The 14,699-nt window shown below is 52.5% G+C and overlaps 1 protein-coding gene across 8 annotated transcripts in view; it reads left to right on the top strand.

The window, feature by feature from the left end:
* The window catches only part of SNPH (syntaphilin), a 41,773-nt gene that overhangs the window by 17,513 nt on the left and 9,561 nt on the right, over positions 1-14,699 (top strand). For 2 of the 8 annotated variants that reach the window (XM_084776409.1, XM_084776416.1), the window contains 2 exons: positions 13,540-13,636; positions 14,189-14,395. In XM_084776409.1, coding sequence (XP_084632535.1) covers positions 13,587-13,636; positions 14,189-14,395 — 257 coding nt within the window. In that variant the 5' untranslated portion in view covers positions 13,540-13,586. Of the gene's footprint in view, positions 1-12,178; positions 12,207-12,982; positions 13,637-14,188; positions 14,396-14,699 lie in introns of all 8 variants that reach the window. The other 6 variants (XM_084776414.1, XM_084776412.1, XM_084776410.1 and 3 more) reach the window with 6 other exon arrangements.

Genomic DNA, 14,699 nt, shown 5'->3' with positions numbered 1-14,699 from the left:
AGCTTTATCACTGATGGCCTTGGGGCTTGGACAAGTGCCACCCTGCACCCCAAGCTCGCATCCTCTGCCTATATAATGTCTCCAGAAGAGAACAGACATTCTTACTCTGCCAGGCTCTTGTCAGAGTCCTGGGAGGAGCCACTTTACAGCCTCAGCCTCCATTGCTGCTCTAGAACATGCACACCGAGCTCTGAGGTCCTTGATTTGTTCAGCTAAGCCAGGAATATGGATTTAAGGAAATCTCTTGATTTATCAATGCTCACCATATACAGATGGGATGCGAGGCAAAGGAAAGTGGCCCGTGGCGTGGCTCTGTTTACAGTATAGGTTTGGATCCACTGTGGATGCCAACGTATGAACACCCTCTGAGTCTCACCCTCTACGTCAGACAGAACAGGGCCTTGGGCAAGTCCGGGAACGCCAGCGCGCTAAAGAGCAGAAAATGGGAGGATGGGTTCTATGTGGCCTTCATGCTCGCTGGTGCCAAATACTTAGTCTTCAAAGGGTATCTTGCCACTTGCTGGAAGGCCCGCCCCACCTGTGCCATGCTCCATGTACTAAGAGCTTATGTTCTGGCCACTGCCCTTTGTTGTCATGACAGTCGTCCACCTCCGGTACCTTCCAGGAAAATGGCCCTGAGAGGACTGGCCTGAGGGCACATGGCTACCCTGGGCTGAGGTTTGAATCCAAAACGAGTCTGACTTGTCATCTGAACTCTTGCATGACAAGAGACCTGCTGAGCTGGTGCTAATGGAGTCACTTTGTACCAAGCCTGGAACACACAGGCTACAGCTACACCCATCATGTGCACATCTGTGAGAAGAAAAAAAAAATTATCTATGTTTGGTAAACTGACTGTATTCCATTTTACAAAGTTACAGCAAACTCTAAACTACCCAGTACTGAGCCACTGTGCCTAAAGAAACCAGAAGGTTGGGTTTCTGCAGGCCTCTGCCGCATTTTCACCCTCACATAGCCTTGCCGCGTGTGAGTTTCTGTTTAAAGATACCACACACTGATTCCTATCCGTGGACACACGGCCAACAGCACCATGGCTCAGGCCTGGGTGAAGTGTTCCTGACCGATGTAGTTTTTTTGTGAGAGAGCTTTCCTGTGCAGAGAACCACCAAATAGTAATTTTAACACAAGGCTTGGGGCGGCAAGCTCAACCATGAAGTCGCAAGCAAAAGTGTTGAAAATCTGACCATGCATACAACTCGACTAGTTCCTGTACTTACAGCAGAAGTCAATCAGGAAGCCACCATGTTTAGGGATGGAGTGGCTCAGTAGTTGAGAGCACTGGCTGCTTTTCAGAGGATCAGGTTCAATTCCCAGCTCAGGTGGTAGCTTATAATCGTCTGCAACTCTAGTTCCAGGGGATCCAATGCCCCCCTCTGGCCTCCGTGTGTACGGTGAGCAGACATACATGCAGGCAAAACACACAAGGTAATTTTTTTTTTTAATTAAGAAGCTGTCTTGTGGTCCACTGAGAACAGGCGTCTAGCAACCCAAGCTTTCTGTCAACCGTGCCTGTCTGTAAATGACTAGGGAAGGGTTGAGAGTATTAATTTATGAGACTACAAATAAGTATCAGCCAGTAGGTGACTTTACAAATATACAAATCAATGAAATATGCAGAGCAGGCATAATGGTTAGGCATTGCTCTTTCTCTGAGAGCTGATGTCAGGCTTTGGGGATGCTGTCACAAGATGGGGAGAAGTAATTTGGAGGGGCAGCTGGAATGAGTTCTGAGTTCCAGACGCTCCCCATCCTGCAGAGGGGCGGGGGGTGAATACAGAGGATGATTGTGGTGCACCCCCGGTGAGTAAACAGCAGCTTCCCACAGTGCTGCGTCCATGCTTGTCCTCCAGATCCAGCAGTTGGCTTTGTGCTCAGGTCTCTGTGAGGAGTTGTACGGCCTCCAAGGAAAGCACCACATAGAAGGGACTGCGGCCGTGCAAGCAAAGCACCCGAGCTCTCTCCACTGCTGAAAAGCTCACGGCACCCAAGGCCAGCGCCGGTGCCCTTACCATTCAGCAAGTCTGCATCGGAGGCCGGGCACAGAGTAGATATTGGGACCGGGAACCTAGTCAAGAACAAGATGGGCACATGTCCTTACTGTCCTGGAGCTTATACAGATAATGGACAATAGTTGTATAAACGATTGTATAAATAATTCATCCGTAAGTTTATAAATGTGTGTGTGTGATATTATAAGTGTATAAATATGTTAGTGGCTGCTGAGGAGAGAGGGATTCTGGGGCACGGGAGCTCGAGTCATGTTAAATGGGGTGCATTAAGAAGATGCCCCTGGAGCAAAGTCCTGCGTAGAAAGAGAAACGCGGCACAGAGGTACAGGGCGCGGAACGTTCCGGAAGAAGAATTGGCCCCAAGGTGGGAACGTGTGAGAAGGGAGCAGCAGCAGAGGTCAAAGACAGTAGCTGATAGAAAGACAAGGATGTACGGGATTTAGACCAGCCAGTGTCCCGAGATGGGAGACAGTCACTGCATGGGTGCCACAGTCCAACACCTGTTCCGAGGGGACTGTAGGGGCTAAGAGGACCGCTGCCTTCGGCGGCAGCTGGCGGCGGCTGACACCTTGGATGGCCGCTGGGGGCTCTGACAGGTGTTAGATTCTGGCTATGCTGAGCAGGGAAGGAAGGCTGGACCAGCACTTCTGAAGCACGTCACAGCCTGTGTGGCTGCTGCAATGGCGCTGCTGGTAGTGGTGATAGAGGGAAAGCCTCAGAGGAACAGATTTCTGAGGAAAGACTAGCGTTGTGCTTTCAGGAGTGTTAATCTTGGAGTGGTATCTCACACCCAAGAGGCAGTGTCCTGTTATTGGCTTCTTGATTTTGTTTGTTTGTTTGTTTGTTTTTGCTTTTTCTTTTTTCTTTTCTTTTTTTTTTCTCTACACCCACACCCCCCAACTAGAACCTAGGTGGAAAAGTGTCAGGAGGGAACTGAATAGGGAAATACTCAGTCATTAAAGCAAAACCTCTGTGAAAAGCTGAACGTGGTGACACACACTTACAATCCCAGCTCTGGAGATTTGGATGCAGGCACCGGAACCTCTGAAGTGCAAATTGTTCTAACATTATATTGAGAGGGCTGGGGAAATGGCCCAGTCAGTAAAGTACATGTTATGCAAGCTGAACATGAGGCCCCCCAGCACCCATAAAAAAAAAACCGGCTGCAGTGGCATCTATCTATAATCCCAGTGCTGGAGAGAGAGGGAGGGAGGGACGGACGGACGGACGGACAGACAGACAGACAGACAGACAGACAGACAGACAGACACAGGGGTGCATCTCTGGAGCCCACTGACCAGCCAGCAGAACCTAATTGGTTTGTTCTAGGATCGGTGAGAGATCCTGTCTCAAAAAATAAGGTAGAGAGTGACTGAGGAAGACACCCTCACCTCTGCACATGCACAGACACAGATGTGTATAAATTCACAGGCTGTATATGCACATCACACATACACATATGCATACACAAAAAGAATTAGGATTGGGATAAAGATAAAATATATGGGCTACATTAAAGTGGGGCTGGAAGGCTGGCTCAGCGGTTATGAGTACTGGCTGCTTTTCCAGAGGACCCAGCATCCACGTGGCAGCTCACAATGATCCGTTACTCCAGTTTTCTAGGGGATCCAGTGCCCTCTTTTTGGCCTCAATGGGTACCAAGCTTGCAAGTGGTACCCATACATATAAAAAAAAATTCTAGATTGGTTGGTTGGTTGGTTTAAGAGGAGAATGGCTGCAGAGAAAGCACAGCGAGCATGAGGCCGGAGTTCAGATCCCCATGAGCAAGCCCAGCCATGGCCATGCCCTTCTGTAAGCCCCAGCACTGGTGGGTCACCAAAGCCAGGAGGCCAGGCAGGCTAACCAACTGGTGAGCTCCAGATTTTAGTCAGAGATCTTGTCTCAAAATTAAGGTGATGAGTTGAGTGATAAGGACACCTGATTTCAACCTCTGGCCTCTATGTACACACAGGAATACACATATCTACAATTGTAATTGTGCACACACGCGTGTGCACATACACAGTCAAATAGTGCCAGTGAGATGGCTCAACAAGCAGAAACATTTGCTTTGTAAGCCTGACAGCTTGAGTTCCATCCAGGAATCCCACAGTAGAAGGAGAGAACCCACTTCTGAAAGTTGTCTTACACACACACACACACACACACACACACACACACACACACACGCTTATTATTACTATTATTATTGTCATCACTATCATTATTGTTATAAAATTTAAAGAATAATCATAATGAGAATAGCCAGGCGGGGAGTGGCTGCCACTGTCTCTGGAGAGTGTTGTCTGTGCCAGGGCTCTGCCAGCTTGGAGCAGGCACTGTTGCTGATGCTGTTCATCATGGCTGTCCCATGGACAAGTGTGATTACCCCCATTCACGGAGAAGGCAACTGAGACTCAGACCGACACAGTGGTGTTAGGAGCCCAAGGCCAGGACCATACTGTTTCTGTTAAGTTAGTTGGTTTCTCCTTGACTAAAAACTTTCTGAGACAAAAGACTTTTAAGTGGGGCCTGACTACTGGTAGACTCGCAACTTAAAGCATTTTGAAAAATGCATGTTTTGCCAGGTGTGGTTGTGCACACCTTTAATTCCAGCAGAGGCTAGCCTGGTCTACAAAGTAAGTCCAGGAGAGCCAGGAATCTGTTATACAGAGAAACCCTGTCTTGAAACAACAACAAAAAAAAAAAAGAAAAAAAAGAAAAAGAAAAAAGGAAAAAGAAAAAAGAAAAAAGAAGGTGCTTGTTGACTAAACCAAGAGACAGGACAGCATCTCTGGAAAGGCTTTTCTGGAGAGGGGTTTGTTAATCCCTGGCCCTCGTCCAGCAAGCATGCGCAACGCTGGGCCTTGCTGAAAGCCAGGGAGCTTCCTGAAGGTGAAAGATTTCAGCATGATGTGGGAAATGCCACCAGCAATCAGCTGGACAGGCAGCAGCTGCTGAGCAGGCAGGGCAGCTGGCAGCTGCAAAGAGCAAGCACAGAGGAGGGAGAAGGATGCTGCACTGAGAGGCTTGGCTCCCGAGCAACACAGGGCATGCTTGGATGAGCCACGCAGCATCTCTGTGCACAGCTTGCGGGCCTCAGGAAGCAGAAGCGGCACGCCAGGAATGCTAGTGGGGTCCGAACGAGTTGGACAAGCTTCCGGGTCCTGCCTTCTGATGCTATTGCTTATACTGTGGGCTTCTCGGGTCTTTGGTTTTTCTGATAAGAAAATGTGACTAGGGGACTAGAGCAACAATTCTCAACCTGTGGGTCTCGGCCCCTTTAGGGATGACCATTTCACGGGGGTCACATATCAGAGATCCTGCATATCAGATATTTACGGTAGGATTTGTAACAGCTGTAAAGTAGCAACACAAACAATCTTATGCCTGGAGGTCACCACAAGATGAGGAGCTGTGTTAAAGGGCTACAACATGTGGAAGGCTGAAGGCCACTGTTCTAGAGTGTCAGAAATTCTGGTCGGGTCAGGAAGATTGCTCTTTGGAGTATGTCAGACCTAGTTTGGCCTTCCCAGGTGATGGAGGCTCTCTGATCGCTGATTGATGAAGGGCTGTCTCCGTGGAGAGGGGGTGTGGTCCCAGGCAGACCTTCTGAAACCTCCTTTACCCTTTAGCGCTTGAAGGTTGGCTTGGGTGAGTTCCAGGGTTCACCGGCTTTCTTCTCTCTCAGGTTCCTCCCTGCAATCTCCTGACGAGCAGGCTGCTTCTCTTGCAGCAGTCCTGTGCAGGAATTCTTCCTTTAACACCCACGCAAGGATGTCTTTACTTTTCCCAAAGCACGAACCTGCTCCCTGTTCCTCATTGACCATAAAGAAGACTGATCATAAGTCCTCTGTTTCAATCAGTGGACAGAAGTTTGAGATTAAACCACGCTGTTTGTACTCACAGTGTAGTGGCCCCTTTTTGGGGTGGGGGCGTGGGGTTCAGTCTCACCTTCTTGATTTGTCTGACCTGCCTTAGCATTAGCCTCGGCTGGTGTTTGGGATGGGTGTTGGCATCAGTAGTGGTGAGAACCTAGCATCCTTAAGAGCCGAGAGGAGCCACAGGGATGGTGTGCCATCATCATCCTCTTCCTGTGCTTCGTGAGAGGAGGAAGGGCAGGAGAGGAAGGAGTTGCAGAGCTTAACAACTCTATCAGTCAGGAGGCCCGGGGAAAGCATATGCTGCTGCCAGGGCTGCTGGGAGGCCTCCATCTGCCAGGAGTCATTTGCCAGGTTGGCTACCAAGCTGAAATTGGCACCATGACCCCTATGTACACACACCTCTCCTTAGTGTGTGCAGAAGGTCTGTCCTGGAGCAACTGGCTTTGGAAGGAGTGGGTCCAAGGTTCCTCTGCTACTGCCTGGCCACATCGATGTTGCCCTGGTAGATGTCCCTGGGCAGCTGGCCTGGCAGCGGGTACCTGTAACTCCAGGGTCAGCTGATGCCTTCTCAGACTCCCTGAGAGGTATACCAATTATCCATAAAGGAGGACAGATCCCTTTAAGAGATAACACTGGGAAGAAGCACCGTTCTGATATCCCAGGAATTGCCTTATCTTTCCCTCATTACCTTGCTCGGGTCCCAAAGAGACCAGCATGGACAAAGGAGGCTACCACAAGTGCTTGAAGTATCTGGATGTGAGAGAAGAGAGGCCCCAGATCTCCACCAGAGACCATGTGACGTGGCTCAGAGATGCTGAAGGTCTGAGGGGAGTGGTCACATTGTGCCTAGGCTGCCCAAAGAAGGGATGGTTGGAAGAGGCAAGGGCAGGGGTCTCTGAATAGGGCTTTTCCTTTTCTGTGAGAACAGGCGCGGTCCTACTCAGGCTAGAGAGAAGGCACAGGAGGAGTGCCTTGGAAGTAGTCTAAGTGTTGTGCTTGCTCTGGTCTCAGGTGAGGGCAGAGAGCTGGCTTTCCATCTTGCTGGGCATCCACGGTCATCCCCTCCCTTCTGGACCATGCTTATCCTTCAGCGATTACTCATTTATAATAGCGATTCTATGGATTTGTTTTGATTGTTTTTTTTTAATTGAGAAGTAGTTCACAGACCATAAATTTCACCTTCTGAAATTGTACCACTCTGAGATTTTATAATACAAGCTCAAAATTGTGTGCCCAGCCCCATCATCTAATCCCCGAGCGTCTGCCTCGTCCCCCCGTAAGAAGTTCCATTCCTGTTGGCAACTGTTCTTTGAGTCTTCTTCCCTTCCTCTTGGTAACCACTAAGTGGCTTCTGCCATGCTAGGCATTTTGTGTAAACAGAGTCATTCAGTACTTGGGTTTGCGTCTGGCTTCTTTCGCTTAGCTCAGTGTCTTCAGGGATCAACCATGCTGTGGCATATGTTACTGCCTCGTTTCTTCTAACGGCTGAAGTCCTGGTGCATGGATGTGCTGGGCAGCCTCATTCTCTCCTTCTGACAAACACTAGTTGCTCCCCACCGTTGGCTGTTGGAAATAGTGCTTTTACCGACCCTGTGCACAGTGGCACAATGCCTGGCTCGTTCCTTGAGAAGTCTATCTAGTAGTGGGATTGCAGGTGCAAAGGTAGTCCTGTTTAGCTTTGTGGAGGGCTCCCTAACTCTCTTCCGTGGCACAGTCACCACTGTACTTTTCCACCAGCCGTGCATGTGAGTGTCTCCACACTCTGTAACAACAGTTGCTGTTGTCTGTCTTCTTATAGCTGTTCCGGTGGATATGAAGTTGTATCTCAGATGTTTAACCTGTGAGCATTCCTCTTGTTTGGGACGGTTACACAGTGCTTAGGATTCAACCCAGAGTCTCTCACATACCCTGTAAGCCCTCTGCTACTAAGCTATAGCCTAAGCCCCCAAATACTTATTTAAAAAAAAAAAAGCCTTAGCCAGGCAGTGGTGGCGCACGCCTTTAATCCCAGCACTTGGGAGGCAGAGGCAGGGGCATCGCTGTGAGTTTGAGACCAGCCTAGTCTACAAAGAGAGTCCAGGATAGTCAAGGCTACACAGAGAAACCCTGTCTCAAAAAAAAATAGCCTTACCCTGCTTTAGTTCCCAGCCCCGCATTGTGTTTCATTCTAAGGGATCCAAAGTCCTCTTCCAGCCTCCATGGGTACCAGGCACACATGTGATACACATGTATACATGTAAACACTGATACATATAATAAAAAAATAAATCTCTTTTTTAACTAAAAAAAAAGTTCTAAAACAAAACAAACAGAAAAAACAAAACCAATACAAAATGGCCTTACTGGCCCGGGGAAACGGCTCGGTGGTAAAACCCTTGCTATGCAAGCATGAGAAAGAACCACACTTGGATCCCCAGGTGGGCATGGTGTGCACCTGGGGTCCCCGCACCCTGCCCGGCGGTTCAGCACTAAGTCCCCTTAAGCGGTGTGCAGACCAAGGCATGGGGCCAGGGCTGAGGCATCTCAGACTAGTCGCTGGAGGCTTCCTGAGGAGCTGCCTTAGCCCTCAAGCCTTTCCTGGTTGCCTTGGGAACCCCTGCAGCACTTGGCCAAGTTGTGGAACAGTCCTGCCACTGTACTGGGGTTGCCACAGTGAGAGCACAGAACCCAATGGCTCTGTTGAATGCTTTCAGTCCTGCCAGAGACAGGCACGCATGTACACACACACACACACACACACACACACACACACACACACACACACACACACGTGCAGGAAGGCTGGATTGAGGCTGCTCTGAAGCCTGCAGGGTTCGGCCCATCCCCTCACTAGAGTTCTCCTGAAGTTTTGAGGGTGGAGGGTGGCTGCTGGCAGCCGTCCAGGTCCGTTTCCACTCCCATCTCTGCATTAGCATTCAAGGAGCACAAGTTGCTGTGTTTGCCTAGGAAGAATGTTCCAGGTTCTGCCTTGGCAGAGACAGGATTCTCGCGCCCCCCCACCCCCACCCCCAACTCTGGTTGCCATGCTCTGCTTTGCACAGCTGTTGGGGGCTGAGTCATCAGCCTGTTCTGTTCTCTGGGGTTTCAGGGTTGCTTTCATCTTTCGCTGGTGGCTGATGCTTTGAAAAAAAGGACCTTCGATGCAGTATTCTGGGACTATCACTTAGAACACTGGGTTGACCTGAGCACCTGGCCTCTCCTCTCCTGAGTGAGCTTCCAGTATCTCCCAAGAGATGCAGCTTCCTGGCCCTACAGCTGGGGAAACTGCGGCCCAGGAGTCCAGTCACTGAACAAGACAGCATCACTTGCTAGTCCCTTGTTTCACAGACAGCCCTAGAGTCAGAACGTGGGCCGCAGAGCACCTCAGAGATCATGTAGTCTAGTCCATGAGCTAGCACAGGCTTTTAAACTGCTGCGTTATGAACAACTGTGTTTGTCCCTATGAAATACACCAGGGAGCTTCAGCCAAGGGATTAAGACAGAAAGGCTGCAGGGCACAGGCTAAATACACAGACCCGGGGAGCCGACAAACAGCGCGTGCACACACACACACACACACACACACGCACACGCACACACACACATGGGCACACACACATACACACACACACACACACACACACACACACACACACACACACGGGGGAGGAAGAAGAGAAAGAGGAGGAGACTGTTGTAGATGGAAAGGACTTGGTCCCCAGGATTGGGTGTTTCTCCCTTTATTTCCACATAACCACGAGCTTCTGGTGGATCTCAGACATGGTCTAACTCCCTTTTCTTTTGTTCTTGATGCTGCCCAGACCCTGCCCTCCTAAATTTACCCCTGGAAGGCTTTGTTTGTTTGTTTGTTTGGTTGGTTGGTTGGTTGGTTTTTCGAGACAGGGTTTCTCTGTGCTCGCTTTGTAGACCAGGCTGGCCTCTAACTCACAGCAATCCGCCTGCCTCTGCCTCCCGAGTGCTGGGATTAAAGGCGTGCACCACTACTGCCCGGCCCCTGGGAGGGTTTCTCTGCCTTCTACTTCGTCTCCTTTCCTCTGATCCTGTCCTTCCCCAACAAACTCCACCCAGGCCTTCCTCCCGTGCACATCTGACACGCCCCATCTCTTTTGAGAAACAGTTCCATTCTTTTTGAGGCCCACTAGACAAGCCCCCTGGCTCGCCAGCTTCTATAGCCTGCCTCCTCCTGCAGCCTCGCTCTCACTGTTCCTCACCAGGCACCCCTGCTTCTGAGCAGCCGTGTTGTTGAGTTACTCACTGCCTTGGCCAAGCCACCCCGTCTTCCCACTCCTCCTCCTCCTCCTCCTCCTCCTCCTCCTCCTCCTCCTCCTCCTCCTCCTTCTTCCAGACTGGACGCACTTCTGGTTGGAAGCAGCTTTTCCTGACCTTCCTGGGACCACCAAGATGTCCTGGATATGTCTCTTTTGTGATGGTCTTATTGCGTTTCTATTACCTACTTCCAGACCACTGTCTGCTCCTGTTTATTTGGTGTCTCTTGTGTGACCGAGCACCTGTCCATGCCGTATGCATGTACCGTTGCGTGTTACTGTCACAGTACTCAGAGGGGGGTTGTGCAGCTCAGCAGTGGCCAAACTCGCTGAGGCTTGCAGTCAGAGAGTACAAGAGCCAGCAAGAGTTCAGCCCCGTTTCTGTGTCCTTTCAGCTACTGCTCCCCTTTATAGGCCATTAGGCAGCACTGGGCACTGGGGATGACCAATCAGAGAGGCGGATGTTTGTGTGGTTGCTATGGAGTGTGCACAATGGGGAAACAGGGACACTGGTGTGAAGAGGGGCGGTGGCCTTGAGGTTGAAGGAAAGAGAGATTGTTGGCCTTGCTCCCATAGCCTAGGGTTTCCTTTCGCCTTCTACTCCAAGTGGCTGCCTCCAGCTGCCTCGGGACAGTCCTGTGGGACTCCAGGCTGAACAGGCAGCGTGGTGATAAATGCCATGGCGACAGGCCTCCTCTCTAGGGCTATGATGAGAGGGAGGAGCTGAGAAGACACAGGGCACACACTGGGACCTGAGCAGGATCCTGAGGAGGAGGCGCCCTGGGGGCCTGCGTGGCTTCCGCCTTCCCAAGAGGGACCCTGCCTGTGAGGTCCCACCCCAGCAGGGAAAATGCCACTTCCACTCTGCCCTGAATTAATGACTGCTTCTGATCTCCCAGGAGACGGTTAGCTCCGTCCAGGGACAAATGCCACCCCATTCCCACCCGCAGCCAGGGAGGAAGGAAAACAGAGCTCAGGAGGAGGGCGACACAGGTTGCTAAGCAAGGCAGTAGCAGAGGTGGCTGGGACAACCATTGTACCAGGGCTGCACGCAGTTTTCCATCTAGCCTTGCTCACCTGCCACCCAAGATGGCGGGGGGGGGGGGGGGGGACTCTGCTGACTGTTCAGCCACTTTCACCTGAGCTGGCATGGTAGAGAGAAGCCAGCCCAGGAGGTGAGGCCTGCTGAAGGTACTTCCGCCCTCTGCCGCCAGCCTGAAGGCCAGGAGAAAAGCAGTGGTGTGAAGATGTGGCCTAGCAAGGGCCCAAAGGAAGGAAAGCTGCTAGCAGGTCACATGACCACGAAGGACTGCCCTCTGTGGCACTTAGTCCTCCAAGCTTTGTCCACTCATGAGCAAATACCATCGCGCCCTACAGATCCTATTCCAGCCTTTCCCACCAGGTCCTCCAGTGCCCAGGAGGCAGGGACCCCTGCGTGCCTCTCTAGACAGGTATAAAGTCCGCTGACTCCACACCCTGTACTTGCCCGTGGCCTCTACTGTGGGTCTGGCCCTGCTGTTGTTCCCAGCGGCTCTGCTTGGGTGACTGAGACTGGAGGATAGGAAGTGATGCCAAGCTAGGTGGGCAGCTCAGGTGACGGGCATGGTGTCAGTGGCTCCTGCTGCCCAGTACCTGACACCTCTTGGGCAGACAATGCTGGCTGTGTCTGGGCCCTCTAGGGGAACAGGCTGTGTTCTGTGTCACAGCCAGGAAACTGGCCATCTGAGTAGTGCCTTTGTACACTCAGGAGATGGTCCCACTACTGATCAGGAGAAGCAGGCTCCTGGGGGGGGGGGGCTGGGGGGAGGGCCCTGACGTGGGAGGGAGGTAGTCCCTGGGTCAGGAACTCTGGGGTTTGAGATCTCAGTATCTGATGCTGGTCTGGTTCAAATACTGGTCCTGCCACACAATGGGGGTGTGACTTGTGCTAGTCCCTTTGCTCATGGTGGCCCTGACCCCTTATCTCTAAGAGGGGACTAATCTTAGCACTTCCTCATAGGGTTGTTGGGAGAAGTCAATGGCGTAATGTACGTAACACACGCAGCACGGGACTCGGCTTGGCAGCTGCTTCTCCTCCTGCACGGGCGGAGGTCCAGGGCATGCCATTCTCAGCTAAGCTTTCCCAGGCTATTGGCTACAGTCTCCTTTCTGAATGTGGAGGTGGAGGCTGTGACCTCTGGGGCTGGCTCAAAACTAGCCACTGGCTGCGGAAAGCCTAGGCTTCCCTCCCTTGACCCAAGAGAGCTCTGTGCTGATGCTAATGCCATCCTGACCCCAGACAGCTACACCCTCTGCATGGGACCTCTCCCTCCCCACCCCACCCCCCACATCCCTAAGACATCCCTGCAGAGCTGTCCCTTGCCACTAAAATCCTTACTCAGGAGAACATCCTAAGGTCCCCAGCTCCAGAGTCAGTGGGCCCGAGTCCACCCACCCCCTTTTCTCAAATCTCCAGGGCATGTGAATGCGCTTGCTAGACCCTCCCCCGCCCCCCACACCCACACACTCGGAATGCTCAGCAACTAGGGAGGGCTTCTATTCTCTTGTCCTTGACCTCATATATTTCAAGTCTGTGCTCAGGTTCCTGGGATATGCTAAAATAAACACGCATGTTTGTATGACAGATGCTAGCACGCAGCATGGAAGTCAGAGGGCCTGGCTGCTTGTCCTGCCTTGTGGGCAGGCGCCTGAGCATGGACATGGACATGTGTGTGACACATCTCAGAATGACCTATTTTGTCTGTATCCATTTATCTTTCTACACTGTGTGCTGGTATGTCCGTCTGTCTTGTCTCCTTTGTAGCCACGAAGCCCCCTCCCGAACCACGTGCCAACTGGGAAAGTGATGGTCATCGAGACCAGCCCGGCCTAATCTGGGGCTCCTACTCCTGCACCAGGAGTCCTTTGACCTGCAGCCCCTGCCAAGGAAGGAGGCCTAGATGTGGGAGGCGGGGCCTGAGGGACTTGGGGGGAAGCAGGCCTTGCTGGGAGGATAGAAGATCCGTTTGCTGCAGTGGTGGACGGGGGCGGGGCCCCCATGTTCGACTGTGGCAGGGTCTTCACCCCTCTAGCCATCTTCACTGATCTGGAAGATCTGGGGTTGAACTTACGACTTCTAGCCGTCTCTGAGGCTCTGAGGACTGAGACTTTAAAGTGGGGTTAGCAGCCTGTGCCAGGCCCCACTGAATTCACTGGTGGAGGCATCCACCCGCAGCCCAGCCTACAGGCCCTCGCTTGATTCTGGGGTGTCGTGCCGAAGGGCGAGAGGAGAAGCCATGCCAGGCAGTGGCCCCAGTGAGAGGATGACATGGCCTGGCCCTGCCCTCCCTACGCCCCCCACAACCCGCCCTCTCTCCTCAGCCCCGGGAACACCGTCCGTCCCACCGCTAACCAGGACCCGCAGCCTCATGGCCATGTCCCTGCCGGGAAGTAGACGCGCCTCTGCCGGATCTCGCAGGTGAGTCTCTCCTTTGTCTACAGCCTGGGCCTCAGAGGCAAGAGAGCTTGCTTTTTTTTGGTCTTGCAGTATCCGCAGCACACTTGCAGTGTGCCTTTAAGCAAACTGTGCCCTTGGTTTCCCCATTCTTAAAATAGGCTGGCTGATCCATGCCACCTCCAGGACCTATTTAAGGACCCAAATGACACGGTGGATATAACAGTTATCTGAAGGTTCCCCTCAGCACCGGCCCAGCCATTGCCATCCATGCGATAGATCTCTTTTGATTGTCACCCTGTGGGCCCCTCTTCCAGTCGCCTCCTGCTTTCCCCATTCTGCCCCCCTCTGTTTCAGTTCGTGCATGGATATCCTTCCCTGGGCTGAGAGACCCTGGGCCACCATTTGTCCACTGCCCTGTCTAGACTCTGTTCTCGACCCTGGGGAGGGTCAGCCGCCTTCTGGTGCCCATCTTGATTTCCACTGTCTGTTCTGTCACCCTTGTCTGTGTGTGTGTGTGTGTCCCCCCTCCCCACCGCCTTTCTTCCCCCCCCCCCCGCCATGATGAACCCGAAGCGGGGGTGCTTTAGGCCGCAGCGGCCTGGCAGTGTTCGCCCAGTGCCCACAGCTGCCCGCCAGCCAGCCTGAGCAGCTGCCTCTTCTCCCTGCCTCCAGGCGCACCTCTCCACCTGTGAGTGTGCGGGACGCCTACGGCACTTCCTCCCTCAGCAGCAGCAGCAACTCTGGCTCCTGCAAGGGCAGTGACAGCAGCCCCACACCGAGGTAACCAGCTCCTCTTCCCAGCCTGGCCTGGCTGCCTGGGAACCTGGTGCCCAGGAGAAGGGGGGGGACAGCACCATGTTCTGACCGTCCTACCGCCAGCATTCTTACTGACTTTGGCCTCGGGCCGCTCACATCTCCCCCTCTGAGCTTTGGTTCCTGTCTGGAAGATGGACATGAGCAAATGCAGGGGGGTGCCAGGGCAAGGAACCAGAGATAGGCAACTCCTGAAACACCGCAGGTCTCACCTCCTCCTGCTCCACCATCTTTTGTGCTAATTATCCCAAGATGGCTCCTGTACCACCAG

The sequence above is a fragment of the Acomys minous genome (assembly GCF_964271855.1).
Source record: "Acomys minous genome assembly, chromosome: 3".
NCBI lineage: Eukaryota > Metazoa > Chordata > Mammalia > Rodentia > Muridae > Acomys > Acomys minous.
The sequence above is the reverse complement of the archived record's forward strand: the minus strand, read 5'-3'. Positions and strand labels throughout refer to the sequence as shown.